This window comes from Myxocyprinus asiaticus, chromosome 13 (assembly GCF_019703515.2).
Source record: "Myxocyprinus asiaticus isolate MX2 ecotype Aquarium Trade chromosome 13, UBuf_Myxa_2, whole genome shotgun sequence".
Taxonomy (NCBI): Eukaryota; Metazoa; Chordata; class Actinopteri; order Cypriniformes; family Catostomidae; genus Myxocyprinus; species Myxocyprinus asiaticus.
In genome coordinates this window covers 45762735-45780413 of record NC_059356.1, presented here as the reverse complement: position 1 = coordinate 45780413, position 17679 = coordinate 45762735, and the positions used below count along the sequence as shown (strand labels likewise).

Here is a 17679-nt window from a genome sequence, read left to right as displayed (position 1 = left end):
AGTCGGGGGGTGTCCCTCCCAAGGGGAGGACACCGTGGAGACCACACCTCACCCCAAGAGAGGGGGGGATATTTTTAAGTGGAAAAATACGTCACATGGTCTTTCCAACCAAGTGGAGAGCCTTCAAGGTATATCCTGCCCAATGGGGGAGGAGTTACTACAAACATGGAGACTGGGGCAGAGGGGCTCTGCCCAAGGAAGACGCAGTTTGCCAGCAGGGAAACGAACTAGCGGAAGATATAGATCGCATGGGGTTTAGCCTTACAGGGAACCACCACATGCGGAGCACCTACCCCAGAATAGGGCTCTTAGTTAGCGCGTGTACTGGGCCGGCAGTGAGTCTCTCTGAAAACTCGACTGCCACAGGGCTCGGAGGAAGTCAACCACGGAACAAAATTAACGGCGCACATCTTCAGCTCAAAAGGAGGTGGAAGGCGCTATGTGCAAGTGATACACCTGGCCAGCTATCCCGGGCTTATCCGCTTGTGTTGCGTGCCACTGCCTGGGACGAAACCGGTTCCACCCGGAGGTTGTAGAACCTTGCAAAGGTGTTGGGTGTTGCCCAGCCTGCTGCTCTGCAAATGTCTGTTAGAGAGGCACCTCTGGCCAGGGCCCAAGAAGCCGCTACACCACGGGTAGAATGGGCTCGTAGCCCTACCGGGGGTGGCATGTTTTGAGCGAGATATGCCATAGTTATGGCGTCAACGAGCCAGTGGGCGATCCTCTGCTTGGAGACAGCGCTTCCTTTCCGCTGTGCACCAAAGCAGACAAAGAGCTGCTCAGAGACTCTAAAGCTCTGCGTGCGATCCAAATAGATACGTAAAGCGCGCACCGGACACAGCAATGACAGGGCTGGGTCTCCCTCCTCCTGGGGCAGCGCTTGCAGGTTCACCACCTGGTCCCTAAAAGGAGTGGTGAGAACCTTGGGCACATAGCCCGGTCGGGGTCTCAGGATCACGTGAGAATAGCCCGGACCGAACTCCAGGCACATTTCGCTGGCAGAGAATGCTTGCAGGTCACCTACCCTCTTGATGGAAGTGAGTGCAGTCAGGAGGGCAGTCTTCAGGGAGAGTGACTTAAGCTCGGCTGACTGCAAAGGCTCAAAGGGGGCTCTCTGTAGACCCTGAAGAACTATGGAGAGATCCCATGAGGGAACGAGGGGTGGTCTGGAGGGATTCAGCCTCCTGGCACCTCTTAGGAACCTGATGATCAGGTCGTGCTTCCCTAAGGACTTACCGTCAACTGCATCGTGGTGTGCTGCTATGGCAGCAACGCACACCTTCAAGGTGGAAGGGGACAGCCTCCCTTCCAGCCACTCCTGCAGGAAGGAAAGCACTGATCTGACTGCGCATCTCTGGGGGTCTTCGTGTCGAGAAGAACACCACTTAGTGAATAGACGCCACTTAAAGGCATACAGGTGCCTCGTAGAGGGGGCCTAGCCTGAGTGATCGTGTCTACCACCGCGGGTGGTAGACCACTTAGGTCTTCCGCGTCCCATCCAGGGACCAGACATGGAGATTCCAGAGGTCTGGGCATGGGTGCCAGAGGGTGCCCCGTCCCTGAGAAAGAAGGTCCTTCCTCAGGGGAATTCGCCGGGGGGGGGGGTTCTGTTGCGAGGAGCGTGAGGTCCGAGAACCCTGTCTGGGTGGGCCAGTAGGGTGATACCAGGACGACCTGCTCCTCGTCCTCCCTGACCTTGCACAGGGTCTGTGCAAGTAGGCTCACTGGGGGAAATGCATATTTGCGAATGCCAGGGGGCCAGCTGTGTGCCAGCACGTCTATGCCGAGGGGAACCTCGGTGAGGGCGTACCAGAGCGGGCAGTGGGAGGATTCTTGGAAGGCGAACAGGTCCACCCGTGCCCGACCGAATCGACTCCAAATCAGCTGGACCACCTGAGTGTGGAGTCTCCACTCTCCCCTGAGGGAAACCTGCCATGACAGCGTGTCCGCTGTAGTGTTGAGGTTGCCCGGGATGTGAGTGGCTCGCAGCGATTTGAGGTGCTGCTGACTCCGGAGAAGGAGACGGCGGGTGAGTTGTGACATACAGCGGGAGCGCAGACCACCTTGGCGGTTGATATATGCTACCGCTGCCATGCTGTCCGTCCAAACTAGCACGTGCTTGCCCTGAATCAATGGCCAGAACCTCCGCAGGGCGAGCAGAATTGCCAGTAACTCGAGGCAGTTGATGTGCCAACGCAGCCACGGACCCATCCAGAGGCCGGCGGCTGCGTGCCTGTTGCAAACAGCACCCCAGCCCATTTTGGAGGCATCTGTCATGACCACGATGCACCTGGAGACCAGTTCTAGGGGAACACCTGCTCGTAGAAACGAGAGGTCGGTCCAAGGGCTGAAAAGACGGTGACAGACCTACGTAATGGCCACGCGGTGTGTCCCGTGGCCCCATGCCCATCTCGGGACTCGAGTCTGGAGCCAGTGCTGAAGCGGCCTCATATGCATCAACCCGAGCGGGGTGGCCACCGCCGAGGATGCCATATGCCCCAGGAGCCTCTGAAAAAGTTTCAGTGGAACCGCTGTTTTCTGTTTGAACGCCTTCAAACAGGCCAGCACCGACTGGGCGCGCTCGTTCGTAAGGCGCGCCGTCAAGGAGACTGAGTCCAACTCCAAACCGAGAAAAGAGATGCTCTGAACCGGGAGGAGCTTGCTCTTTTCCCAGTTGACCCGAAGCCCTAGTCGGCTGAGGTGTGAGAGCACCAGGTCCCTGTGTGCGCATAACACGTCTCAAGAGTGAGCTAAGATTAGCCAGTCGTCGAGACAGTTGAGAATGTGAATGCCCACCTCCCTTAGCGGGGCAAGGGCAGCCTCTGCGATCTTCGTAAAGACACGAGGAGACAGGGACAGGCCGAAAGGGAGGACTTTGTACTGATATGCCTGACCCTCGAACGCGAACCGCAGGAAGGGTCTGTGTCGAGGAAGGATCGAGACGTGAAAGAATCGCATCCTTCAGGTCTACCGCCGCAAACCAATATTGATGCCAGACGCTCGCTAGAATGCATCTTTGCGTCAGCATCTTGAACGGGAGTCTGTGTAAAGCCCGGTTCAGTACTCGCAGGTCCAAGATTGGCCGCAACCCACCGCCTTTTTTCGGTACGATGAAGTAGGGGCTGTAGAACCCTTTCTTCATCTCGGCTGGAGGGACAGGTTCTATCGCACCCTTCCGTAGGAGGGTAGCGATCTCCGCGCGCAGGGTAACAGCGTTTTCGCCCTTGACCAAGGTGAAGTGAATATCGCTGAACCTGGGCAGGCGCCTGGCGAACTGAATCAGGTAGCCGAGTCGGACGGTCCGGACCAACCACTGCAATGGATTGGGAAGCGCAAGCCATTGCGTCCAAATTCCGTGCGAGGGGGACCAAAGGGACAACACCGCCGGACGTACCGGCAGGTGGGGCCTCGCGGCAGGGCGGAGTGTGAGGTGCCACAGCACGTCGTGGCCGTGCTGATTCTAGGAACATTGAAGCACTTACCTGGCTCCTTGTGACCACCCCCGGAACAGCCTGGGACGGGGGAGGAAGAGGCCTGTCCTCGTGACCCGTGGAGACTGTCACATCGGGGGTGGATTTGTGCCACAGCTGGGTGCTCAGGGGCGGAAAGGGCACCGCTGGAGTGCCAATCCTGCAAGAAAAAGCCCGTGGACGGTAGTCGTGGTGAAAACCGTACACACCAGGTATATGACCCAGGGAGGAAGGAAGCTGCTCTTTTGCTGAACTGTTGGGTACCGCAGCCACTTGGGCGTGCGGTGAAATCAAACAAAAAGGCAACAAAAGATTTTCCACCCGGCCCTCCACTGGGGGATGGAGTGGTCTTTCTACCAGCTCCACTTGAGTGGGTTCCCTCGTCCCTGGGTTGCCCGTCTCAGGGGTGCTTCGAGGACCTCCGTGGGTTCTTCGGCGCCGGCTGCGAGACGGGTGGCGTCGGCTTCCTGCGGTGGGCTCCACGCCGGGGCCGGGCCGGAGGGGCAGGCTGCGGTGGAGCCTGTGCAGTCACCTCAGGGGGACGCCCTTGGCGATGAGCAGACAGGGTGCGGGATCTTGAGCCGCGCTGGGATTGCTTCCATCTGCTGCTTTACCCTCGAGAACTGCTGGGCAAAGTCCTCAACGGTGTCGCCGAATAGGCCCGCCTGGGAAATGGGGGCAGCAAGGAACCGTGTCTTGTCGGCCTCGCCCATCTCGACCAGGTTGAGCCACAGGTGGCGCTCCTGGACCACTAGTGTGGCCATCGTCCGCCCGAGAGACCGCGCCGTGACCTTCGTCACCCGGAGGGCGAGGTCGGTCGCCGAGCACAGTTCCTGCATCAAATCTGGGGCGGAACTACCCTCGTGCAGTTCTTTTAGCGCCTTGGCTTGGTGGAACTGCAGGAGAGCCATGGCGTGCAGGGCAGAGGCGGCTTGTCCAGCAGCGCTGTAAGCCTTAGCTGTCAGGGATGACGTGAGCCTACAGGGCTTGGACGGGAGCTTAGGGCATCCACGCCAGGTGGTGGCACTCTGCAGGCATAAGTGCACCGCGAGCGCCTTATCCACCGGGGGAATCGCCGTATAGCCCCTGGCCGCCCCGCCATCGAGGGTAGTGAGAGCGGGGGAACTGCGGAGTCGGGGTCGGGCAAAAAGGTGCCTCCCACGACTTCGTCAGCTCCTCATGCACCTCCGAGAAGAATGGCACTGGAGCGGGGTGCGGCTGTTTTGAGTGGCGCCGCGAGCCCAGAAACCAATCATCAAGCTGTGAGGGCTCAGGGGAGAGCGGAGGGTTCCACTCTAGCCCAACGCTCACTGAACAGTGCTATTCAGCTCAATGAGCATGACCGTTCGGCTCTGAAGAGAAAATCTGAATGAGTGGTTGCATACCAGCTCCTTTTATACCCGTATGTCCGGGGGAGTGGCATGCAAATACCACTCGCCAATTTTCATTGGCCTTTTATCAAAGACCAGAGGTGTCTTGGGCTCCCAAGAGTGACCCTTAGTGTCACTACATCGACACCAACGTCGAGTGAGTGACAGATAGGGAACAATCTATATGTTTATCTGAAAAAAAGAGAAATGTCCTCGATCAAACTTTTGAGTAATTTTCTATATTCTATGTTATACATCTAGAACAGGGGTGTTCATTACAACGATTGCGATGGCAAGAGCACTACTGGTTGGTTGATCTAGATGAAATATAAAAGATTGACTTTTTATTTCCTGATGTCTGCAGCTGCACGCTGTTTGATTGACAGGCGCGTGCTGTTTGATTGGCAGGCGGCTAATATTTGAGCGCTACTGCGCCTAAACGATCAAATACACTTTATAATTCCGCCAATGCCCATCTTGGTGAGGACATCATGCATAAGAATGAGAACACAACTATTTCTGGGCTTGAAAGATACAAGAACTAAATCAATGTTGAACACTGTATCTCAAAAGGAGTTCAATGTGGCCCCCCATGTGCTACTTAAGAAATAATTCACACAAAAATGAAAATTCTCTCATCATTTACTCACTCTCATGCCATCCCAGATGTGTATGACTTTCTTTCTTCAGAAGAACACAAATTAAGATTTTTAGAAGAATATTTCAGCTCTGTAGGTCCATACAATGTAAGTGAATGGGTGTCAAAATTTTGAACTCCAGTGGTTTAAATCCATGACTTCAGTAGTGGTATGACAGGTGTGGATGAGAAACAGATCGATATTTAAGTCCTTTTTTGCTAGAAATTCTTCTCTCTGCCCAGTAGGTGGCGATATACATGAAGAATGCGAATCACCAAAAACACAAGAAGAACAATGTGAAATTTAAAGTGAAGATTGACTGAGCAGTGAGGAGAATTAATAATAAATAAGGAATTAAATCTGTTTCTCACCACATCTATCATATCTCTTCTGAACACATGGATTAAATCACTGGAGTCACATGGATTAAATTACTTTTATGCTGATTTATGTGATTTGTGGAGCTTCAATATTTTAGCACAGATTCACTTTCATTGTATGAACCAAAAGAGTGTTTTATTCTTCTAATAATCTTAATTTGTGTTCTTCTGAAGAAAGAAAGTCATACACATCCAGGATGTCATGAGGGTGAGTAAATGATGAGAGAATTTTCATTTTTGGGTGAATTATTCCTTTTTAAGCGTGATGTAGCCCCTGTACCAAACAACTTTTCCCATGCCTCCTCTATTGTGCAGGACATAACATGCCAAGTGATCCTGCTTATTTAGCATTGTTTTGAACATGTTTTATGCACAACAATAACGCTCTGTCTGCATTAAGGGAAGTTTAGACCCTACACATAAACTGATTTTAATGAAATTGTTTCATACATTACGATTTAAAATGGTGATCAGTGTATTGAAAATAACTTTTTAATCTTTTTTATTCTGTTATCATGTCTCCCTATTATTTTTTGGAATCAGATTCATGTAGTGTTTTTCATAGATAAGTGATGTATTTTAAAAGTTGCCATACAGTGTTCATTATAATGGGGCATAGGTTTTGCAACTCGGTACTCAATACACACTACTCATGAGTACTTTTCAATGAGCTACTCTTTTACTCTTACTTGAGTAGTTTTTAGGACAGCTACTTTTACTCTACTCACACTACATTTTTTGCGAAGTAACAGTACTTCTACTTGAGTATGATTTTTCAGTACTCTTTCCACCCCTGTAACCATCACAAAAATTACCACGGTATTACAGTATTAAGGTGTATTACTAATATTATTAACAGTTTAATATTTAGTTGTACAATTAGTTCACTTTTGACTTCTAACTACTTCTAACTAGGGATGTGCACTACGACTAATTTGTTGTTTAAACGGAAGTTTTGTAACCGACAAGTCGACTAGTCTAAAGAAAACAGTAAAAAAAAAAAAAAAAAAAAAGTGTGTTTGCGACCCATTTAAAATACTTAATCTATTCCGATGCTAAATTCCACTGAAAAGGGGCATTTATCTGCGACATGCTCGTCTTGAATTATGATCATTGTACATTAAATATAGAACATAACACGCATTCACTGAATCAACATTAGTGAATATTTAATAGACATATTTATTGAAAACAATTGAATGAATAGTGCAGGATCAATGGAACAACCATTAAAAGCCTGTTCTAAACGGAAATCACCAAGTAAAAGTTACTTAACATATTAAAACAGTCAGGACATTGTTGAAAATAATTAACAGGTAGACTAAGCCAAATCTATGAGAGAGAAAAAAAATGCTCTGACGTATTTCAGGACGTGCAGTGGTGCATTAGCCATTGATCTAATATGACAGCTGTTCGGTAAAGAACGTTAACCAATAACAGTTATGATGTAAAAAAAAAAAACAGCTATAGGATAAAAAAAATAGGCCTGTGATGCAGCCCACAATAAACCTAATGTATTCTAAACATGACGTGTACACAGAATAAAAGATAGTTTAACACGTTAAGCAGTCTGCACCTGTTGAAAATAGCCTTCTTAATCAGCAGATTAAAAAAATGGCATACCTAGTCTAAACAGTTAGTCTAGGCTACTTACTCAAAAGCATATTTTTTTGATGAGTAAAATTAACCCGTCGACATTGTCCTGTGAAACACGAGACTTGACTCACCTGAAGCGTCTATCCTGCGCTTGAAAAAGGCCGCTCAGCAGAAAATGCACAGATGCACAGATGTAAAGAAGACTCAAATGTGAAAACATCCATAGGGACTTTCAAACATTTGGAAAGCCGATTCCCGCACCACTGAAGTGATTTCATAACTACTTTGCTGGGTTTGCTTGTCTTGTGAGAGGACATTTTCCTGCGTGTGCCGCGAGTGAGAGAGGGAAGAAGCACGCGCAACCTGATGGGGAAATTAAACTCTGTATCTGCTCCAGATATCCTCTTTTATAAATAATATTTGTACTATTAATTCTATTTAAAATATGTAACATTAATATGACAGTAATTTAAGTGCAGCCTCTGTAAAAATATGAAGCCAAACGTAAATGTTTAATGGGGGAAATATTAACCGACTAGTAATTCCAGTGTCGACTAGCAGCATCAGAACCGTTTAGTCGACTAGTCGACTAGTCTCGCACATCCCTACTTCTAACTGCTCTACTGCCATTTAATTGTATGCCATGCTGCCAAATTTTATTTTAGATTTGATTATTTTAAGACTTATGAAATTGAATTTAGTAAAAAAATTAATAAATAAATAAAAATCTATCTCTAACAATCTAAAAATCTGTATAAATAAAATATAATAAAAATATCAGCTGAAATGTAAAAATACTTGAAAATCAAAGTCAGTTCTGTTCCAAATTATAGGTCATGTGGCATAGTGGTTTTGAGTGACAGGCATCAATCATTTCGACATACAGTATGATGTTGATATTTACACTTAACAATTTATGAGAGAGAGAAAAAAAACATACTTTTAAGCATCTCTTCAGCATGAAACAGTTCAAATGGGGCAGTTTTCAGGGTGCGTCGCCTCGTTTCAACACATTCAAAATATACAGTATATAAGATATTAAAATGAATAAATGACTATTTTTTTCAGCCTGTTGCATAAGTTTTTATTTATCTATCACCCCTTATTTACTTTATATACCAGTTCCTATATATTGTTATTTACACAGGGCAAATACACTATTTATCAAATCTTGTTTTATTATGTATCATATTTTAATGGGGATATAATTACAGCTGACAGTTACGTAAGCAAACAAGGTTTGAACAAGATCAAACTGAAGTTCATGGCTGTTTAACACTTCTGTGTACAAATTTGAAGGCTGCTTATTGGATAAATACAGGTAAACATCATAATATGTGACTACGCATTACTTTATGGAGAGCTTATGACCTACTAGTTAAGTCTTGCCTTAAGAACAGGTGGTGCAACCAAATTAAGATCTGACTTAGTTACAAACTAACTAGTAGTTACTAAGCCCTTAGTGTGAACTTTACATCCCAACTTACGTAAGACCTTACGCACAGCTGGTGCAACCCTACCCAGGTGCGTTGTGTTGTTTTAATTGTGTTGTGGCTTAACTTATTTGTGTTGTGAACTTTTGTTTTCTTTGCACATTTTTTGTGTTCTGCACCTCTGGGCCACCGTAAATAATACTTTCTTAAAGTAATCTGCCATCCACAGCACACAGAGAATGGTTTCAGCCCATTGTTTATCACCTAGAAGGGAGGGGCTGTGACATCACTTCGGATTGTGAAATGATATAGTAAAACTAAACAGGCAGGTCTAATGCTGGATTCTTACGTTTTTCTTTTAAGAACGTAATATAAACAGAATTTATTCAGAGACTCACAATTATTAACACTCACTGAGTTTAAGGTAAGTTGTGGACTAATTGAGATTGAGAAGTTGAGAAAGACTTTTTCCTGAACAGTGTACGTCAAGCATGAATGTCAATTGAGGACAGGTAGATGTTTTCAACATTTAGCTTGAATGTAATTATTTTTAATGTTAAATACTTTAAACACCAGACTAACCAGTTTTCTTTTAACAGAAAGTGATCAAAGTTGACTGTGTGAAATAGTCAAAGGTAATATTGTAAAAAAATTGTTTTCTTTATAGCATTTGTGTCCTTCAGAGATGATGTTCATTTATACGACTCTACTGATTATCTGTGGATTTACAGATTCAAGATCAGGTAATATTTTTGCATTTTTAAATAGAGATTATTAACAGTTGTTGGAAATGGGAGAGCTGATGTGGGGGAGGACAGAGCTTCTGTTTTATATAGAAAAGAGTGAAACAAGGAAGAGTGTTTTTTAGGAAGGGTATGTCTCTAGTGCAGGGTTATGAAAAATACATTAAAGAGATGTAGCATAATGAAGGGAAAAATTATAATTATTTAATGTTTTTCTGTTGTAAATCTCCAGAACAGATTGACTCTGTCTGATTTAAAAGAATAGTTCACCCACACATGAAATCTCTTACCATTTACTCATCCTCATGTTGTTCCAATCCCGTATTTCTTTCATGAAACACAAAAGGAGATGTTAGGTAACAAGTTTATGCTGCTCTTCTCAATACAGTGAAAACATATAGTGACCTGGAGCTGTTAAGCTCTAAAAAGTATAGTTAAAAAAAGAACCATAAGACAAAACAGCAGTGGTGTGTCCAGATGTTTTTCATTGGGGTGGCCGATGTGGGGCATGAAGAATAATACAAATTTCAGGAATTTCACGTATATCATCATTTAAATGAATAATCAACAATAGCAAAAAGCATGTGGAAGATTACGAATAACATGCTCTTTAAATTATATTTTGTAATATATTTTGTGATTAGTCTATTTTGTAAATATACTTAGTGAATGTGAGTACTGGTATTTTATACTAAATTTGTCGGACCTGCTTAATTGTTTACAAGTGATGGGTGCACTTCCGTGTCACGTATCTGACATGCATGTTCATCATGCTCCATTCTCAAGTGCTCACCTGTTCTCTAATCCCTTCGAAGGCTTTACCCTCCAGAGTGAGAGCTTTGGAAGGTTGAAGGGTGTAGGCCTCAAAAATATTGGTTATTGGAACGCACTTTAATGTCATCTATCTATGCCAAAGAAGCTGCATTTTACCGCTGCATGCTAATGACAGACGATAATTATGCTAACCTAATCAGAAATATTTACACATAAGTTTGCCTCACTATTAACTACTTGCAGAATGCAAACCAAAAATAAATGCTTTATAGGCTAAAACATTTAAACTTTAAAGCTTCATGTTTAAATATTTGTTAAATTGTTTCAATTTAAAGGGATAGTTCACACCAAAATGAAAATTCTTTCATCATTTACTCATCATCATGACATCCCAGATGTGTATGACTTTCTTCTGCTGAACACAAAGATTTTGAGAAGAATATCTGAGCTCTTAAGTCCATAAAATGCAAGTCAACAGGTATTAAACTTTGAAGTTACAAAAGACATGAAAACAGAATAAAAGTAATTCAAATGACTCTAGTGGTTTAATAAATGTCTTCTGAAGTGATCCAGTCGATTTTGGGTGAGAACAGACCAAAAGGTAACTCCTTTTTTAATATAAATCTCCACTTTCACATTCTCCTGTGTTTTTGGCTATTTGCATTCTCAGTGAAAATCACCATCTGCTCGGCTTGGAAAAGAATTTATAGGAAAAAGGACATAAATATTGATCTGTTTCTCACCCACACCTATCATATTGCTTCTGAAGATATGGATTTAACCACTGACATATGGATTACTTTTATGCTGCCTTTATGTGACTTTTTTCTTTTTTTGCTTCAAAGCTTTGGTACCTAAAATCAAGTTGTAGAATGTCTTAGAACTCTAAATTTCCATTTAACATTTTCATTAAAAATCATCATTGGAAATCATAAAATAAATTTATTAGCTTTTAGGCCCCCAGTGAGCAAACCAAAGGTTACTGTGGTCAGAAACCTAAAACTCCATGAGATGTTGGTTAATGGAGCGCAAAAAGAAAGAAAAAATCTAGGGGGAAAGCCAATTAATAAATAAAAATGTGCATGACAGCATAAATTGCTTGTGGAAAAACATGCATCAGTTCAAATGCAATAAGCCAGTTTTTTCTGAAGTTGTGAAGGGCATATCTTGCATTTTCTGCCGTCTTCTCATGACCAACATAAACTTCAGACACTATGAGAATTTTAGAAACAGTGATACTTAAAGTGCTCAGACTGGAAAGTGCAGATTTACTGGCTGTGACGAGGAGGAGGGCAGGGCCGGGCCATGAGGACACATGCCTGGCCCTGAACTGGGCTAATCAGCAGGGAGGGGGATAATGACGAGCCGGAGGCGCCAGTTCGAGAGAGACACACACGTGTGTGTGTGTATGTCTATGTGTTTGTGTTTATGTTGATTTAAGTTCATTTATGATATTTAAACTTACGTTGACTGCTCAGCCATTTCCCGCTTTAACCTGTTGCAGCGGCATTTTACTAGCAAGTCGATTCGCACAGCATCAGTATTACCAGGGGTAATTTTTACAGGGTGTTTTATCATAGGTAAAACACACTGTTATATTTACCGGCTTGGAAACACCAGTAAAATCTAAAACCACTGAGGAGCTCTGGTAATTATTACATTACCCCATGTCCCCATATAAACCTAATTCTGTCCGTGTCACAAGCTGAGCTAGAACCTGGGTCGCTGGTGTTGCAGTTAAGAGACCTACCACTGAGCCATGGGAGTGGTAATGTTGGACCTAAATGAAACACTTAAGGCAGTATTCCAGGAGATGTAGATTTATTTAAAAAAAAAGTCCTTGCAAAAATGAATCAACAAAAGTTCTTCTCGGACCGAGGTATAAACCACATAAACAAGAAAAAAAAACAATGGGCAAAACCAAAGGAGAAAATAAAACTCCACGAGGGGAGAAAACAAAGCCAGTGAACAATTACAATCAGTGAAAGGAACTCAGGATATCTTACTTGGGGTAGCTAGAGAGCCTTTAGCGAGACAAGGCAGGAAACACAGGGCAGAGACTCAAAAACCGAGTGAGGAACCAAGGGAAAAACACACAACTTAAATACACTGGGGGAAACAAGGCACAGGTGAGCTGGGTAACGCTAACAAGGCCACCCGAGGAAGAACTAAGGTAGAGGAGAACACAGGGGACCTCTAGAGGCATGGAAACAAATTACAGGAGGTAGGATGCTGACAGTCCGAATTAGTTTAAGAGACTTCAGCACTGCAAAGTGTATAAGCATCATAAGCGTTTCCCCACAAATGACAACAAAGCATATCTATCATATTGTGAACTGCTGAGAACTATTTAATGAATCTATACAAAAGAGACAACAATACTAGCCTAAAAAAAATATGTTCAACAACATTCATGTGTCATTGAAATGCGTGGTCATCAGTCACTTTTATACTTTTCATAGTTAATCTGGCCCCTTGTCTTGTTGAACGAGATTGACTAATTGAACAAACGACAGGTCTCCTCCTCCTCTCGTTCAGCCAGTCAGCAGTGTGTATCAGTAGGGGCAGTCCGAGCACATTTGGAACAGAGGGACAGTTGGAACACATTAAATAATTTGCGTGCGCATCACACCTGACCCATGACGTACTTTGCACACAAAGCGTGAGTATATTAGGAGACCGAATTCATCATAAACTTAGGATGTTCATCTGAAGAGGTGAAACGATGCTCAGCAACTTTTCAGAGAAAATCAGTATTATGGCCAGCTTACAGGGTTAGGGTTAGGGTTAGGGTTAGGGTGGGTTAGGGTTAGGGTTAGTTAGGGTTAGCAGTCTCGTTCCCTCCTTTCAGGGAACCAGGGTTACAATAGTAACCTAGACGTTCCCTTTCAAATCGGTCACTTCGACGTTACATCGTAAGCTGATGCTAGGGGCCGTTATATCATTATGCCAGAATGCTGATGTAGGCTGCACCTATTAACAAGGTTGGTAGTACAAAGCACAGTAAGACTGTTCCCACATAATAAATGGGGAAAGTACGGGAAATAAATACAGTCACCAGGCTGAAACCGAGACTACATAAACATTTATTAACTTCTTGCCACTGAGGATAATGTTAATAATAGAAGGGAAAGAATTCCCGACGCCAGCAAAGGCATAGTCAGCAGGTGGAGAAAGAAGACTGCTCAAAATACAATGGATATGTCCCACCAGGGGAAAAACACTCACAACCAGATAACAGGGCCAGACCAACTAGTCGGAGCCAAAGTTCCAAAACACATAGAGCAAATGCTGACATAAATGACAATTTCAACCACACTCACTTAGTGGAGGGAGATAGTGGAGAAAATGTAGTGCAAATAGGCGAGAGCACAAACAGGCAAAAGTGCATCCACTCCACAGTTCAGGCGACCTGGAATGTGCACTGCACGAATCGACCTGAGGTGTGTTCAACACCACAGGAGGAGGCGTCGCGCCAAGCACATCATAGCACGTGAGTGAACACCGCCTTGGTAATTTATGCACGCCATCACTGACGAGTTGTTTGACCGGATCATCACATGTTTGTACTGGAGTTCTCGTTTAAATGCTCTCAGTGCCAGAATGACAGCCAGTAATTCCAGGCAATTTATATGCCAGTTTAGCCTTGCACCTGTCCAGGAGTCAAAGGCTGGACGGCCGACGGCTCCCCAGCCCATCTTGGACGCATCCGTTGTAACGCATTGCCATGCAACTTTGCGTCACCTGAATGCGCAGCCATGACGCCACGCACGCCATGGTACTCGTGCACAGAGCCAGTGCTGAAGTGTTCTCATGTGAAGCAGGCCCAGCAGTGTAACTGCAGCTGATGCGGCCATTAGGCCCAAAGCCCTCTGAAGAAGTTACTGAGAGACTAAACTTCCTAACTTGAACTTATTCAAGCAACAAAGAATAGAGAGAACACACTCATCTGAGAGATGCGCCTTCATAGCAAGGGAGTCAATCTCCAATCCCATGAAGGAGATGTTATGCACTGGCATGAGCCGGCTCTTTGCCCAATTGACTTGAAATCCCAAGCGCTGCAAATGAGCAAGCAGAAAGTCCCTGTGATCGCAAATCTGCCTCCGTGCTAAAATAAGCCAGTTTTCCAGGTAGTTTAATATGCGAATGAGCGCTGCATCTACATATTTCGTGAATGGGTGAGGTGCTAGGGACAAGCTGAAAGGCTAATCTCAAGAATGGCCTGCAATGAGGAGTAATCTGTACATGAAATTAAGTGTCTTTCAGGTCTAGGGACATAAACCAGTTGAGCACTTGATCATGTGAGAGTGTTGTTTCTGCATAATCATTCTGAACAGAAACTTGACAAGAGCCTGTTTCTTCGGAACGAGAAAGCAATGGCTGTAAAATCCTCTGTGTGCATTGCACAGGGGAACGATCTTTATTGCATCTTTTGTGAGGAAATGTTCTACCTCGGAGCACAGAATGGGTGCTTCCTGCACAGAATCTATGGAGGACAGAATGCTGTTGAAGCGAGGCAGCTGCCTCACTAACTGCAGTGTGTAACCGTACTCTAACATAATCAAAATCCACTAGGAAATGCTCTGGGGGTGCCAGTGTGTAATGAGGGGAGCAGCCGTTTACAATACTGAAGAGACAGTGATGAGGAAATGAGCACTTTTGTGATTGTGTATGTTTGTACCATGCCAACTTGGCTGCGAGGTGCAAATCTTTTATTTGAACATTTGAAAAACACACATTTTGAACATCGCTGACTCGCTCCCAGCAACCGGTTGGGAGACTAGATGAAACCTGAGCCATCTTCTGGGCCAGACTTGCAAGGAGGAGCTCTGACTTCCTCTTCACTTGATCATGACAGTCAGGAATGCTTCTGGCCATGAGGTGTTTTCCTCCTGGGATGTGGACTAGGTGGTGGTCCGCTTAAGCGGTGTTGGTCTGCTGAAAAGTGCTTCTTTCTCGTGATGATCGAAGAGAAGGCGTGTGCTTCAGGTGAGAAGCGTCTCGACTCTGAAGGAGAAGTTCTGAGGTTATGATGAATTCGGACTCCTTAAACACTCGTGCAAAGTACGGGGGCGGAGCACTGAACTTCATCTGCCAGTGAAATAGGCGTGATGGTATAGTGTTCAGAGTGAGATTGGAGTAACCCCTAGCGTCAGCGTAATGTTGAAGTGACAGACTTGAAAGGGAACAGACAAAGTCAGGGATGCCTTTCACTTCACCATCTCCCTTTCACATTGAATAACTTCTTGTTCTTTTATGACTGTAAAATGTCCTGGTTACTTGCGTAACCTCCGTTCCCTGATGGAGGGAATGAGACATTGTGTCGATGTAGTGACACTAGGGGTCACTCTTGGGAGCCCGAGACACCTCTGGTCTTTGATAAAAGGCCAGTGAAAATTGGCGAGTGTTACTTGCATGCCACTCCCCGGACATACTTGTATAAAAGGAGCTGGTATGCAACCACTCATTCAGGTTTTATGCTGAGGAGCCGAGACAAGGTCTGGCCATTTCAGAGGGCAGTTCAGCGTTGAGGCAGGAGGGACACAACGTCTCATTCCCTCCATCAGGGAACGGAGGTTATGCAAGTAACCAGGATGTTCCCTATCTGTCACTCACTCGACGTTGTGTCGATGTAGTGACACTAGGAGTCCCTATACGAAACGCAACAACTGGCTGAACGCGAGGAGCGTGAGGATCAAGAACCACGTCTGGGTGGGCCAGTAGGGTGCTACCAGGACGACCTGCTCCTAGTCCTCCCTGACCTTGCACAGAGTCTGTGCAAGTAGGCTCACTGGGGGAAACACATATTTGTGCAGGCCAGGGGGCCAGCTGTGTGCCAGCGCGTCTATGCTGAGGGGGGCCTCGATCAGGGTATACCAGAGCGGGCAGTGGGAGGATTCTTGGGAGGCGAACACGTCCACCTGTGCCTGTCTGAATCGACAGTGCCAATGCAGTCGTGGAACCGTCCACAAGCCGGCGGCTGTGTGTCCGTTGCAAACAGCGCCTGAGGCCGTTTAGAGCGTCTGCCGTGATAGCACGATCCGCCTGTAGAGCTGTTCTAGAGGAATATTGCCCGTGGATGCGAGTGGTCGGTGCAAGCGACTTGAAGTGACTGCTGAGCTACCAGAGTGATGACCACGCGATGTGTCGGGCGAGTGCTATGACCATCACAGGACTCGAGAGTGCAGACCAGCGCTTGAAGCGGTCTGACATATGCATCAACCTGAGTGGGATGGCCACAGCTGAGGTTGTCATATGTCCCAGAAGCCTCTGAACACGTTGCTGTGAAACCGCTGGTACCAATGGCCAAACTCCTCCAAGCAGGGCGAGCACCGAATTGGCGCACACAACTGCGAGGTGCAGCTGTCAGAGAGACTGTGTCCAACTGCAAACCGTGGACCGCGATGCCACTGAAGCCAGGCGGAGCTGTGCTCTTTTCCTAGTTGACCGGAAGCCCTAATCGACTGAGGTGTGAGAGCACCAATTCCCTGTGTGCCCACAACATGTCCCGAGAGTGAGCTAGGATTAGCCAATCATCGAGATAGTTGAGAATGCGAATGCCCACTTCCCTTAACTGGGCAAGGGCTGCCTCTGCGACCTTTGTGAAGACGCGAGGAGACAAGGACAGGCCAAAAGGGAGGACTTTGTACTGATATGCCTGACCCTCAAATGCAAACCGCAGGAAGGGTCTGTGTCGAGGTAGAATCGAGATGTGGAAGTGCACGTCCTTCAGGTCTACCGCCGCGAACCAATCTTGATGCCAGACGCTCGCCAGAATGCGTTTTTGCATCAGCATCTTGAACGGGAGTCTGTGTAAAGCCCGGTTCAGTACTCGCAGGTCCAAGATTGGCCGCAACCCACTGCCTTTTTTTTGGTAAGATGAAGTAGGGGCTGTAAAACCCCTTCTTCATCTTGGCCGGAGGGACAGATTATATCATGCCCTTCCATAGGAGGGTAGCGAACTCGTCCTTCACCAAGGTGAAGTGGATACCGCTGAACCTGGGCGGGTGCCTGGCGAACTGAATCGTGTAGCCGAGTCGGACGGTCTGGACCAGCCATCGCGACGGATTAGAAAGTGCAAGCCACACATCCAAGTTCCGCACAAGGGGGACCAAGGGGACAATGTCGTTGGACGTACTGACAGGTTGGGCCTCGTGGCGTGGCGGAGCTCGAGGTGCCACACCACGTCGTGGCCGTGCTGAGTCTAGGGACATCGAAGCACTAATCTGGATCCTTGTGACCACCCTTGGAACAGCCTGGGATGGGGGAGGAAGA

General features: G+C 46.0%; 2 protein-coding genes across 9 annotated transcripts in view; both read left to right on the top strand.

Annotated features, from left to right (window-relative positions):
* LOC127450223 (butyrophilin subfamily 2 member A2-like) overlaps positions 1-17679 on the top strand; it is a 145373-nt gene that overhangs the window by 39020 nt on the left and 88674 nt on the right. The gene's annotated exons all lie outside the window — the stretch shown is intronic.
* LOC127450273 (butyrophilin subfamily 2 member A1-like) overlaps positions 9189-17679 on the top strand; it is a 36694-nt gene continuing 28203 nt past the window's right edge. Inside the window, exons 1-2 of the mRNA XM_051714239.1 lie at positions 9189-9311; positions 9555-9630. Of these exons, the coding sequence (XP_051570199.1) occupies positions 9573-9630 (58 nt within the window). The 5' untranslated portion in view covers positions 9189-9311; positions 9555-9572. The remainder of the gene's footprint in view (positions 9312-9554; positions 9631-17679) is intronic.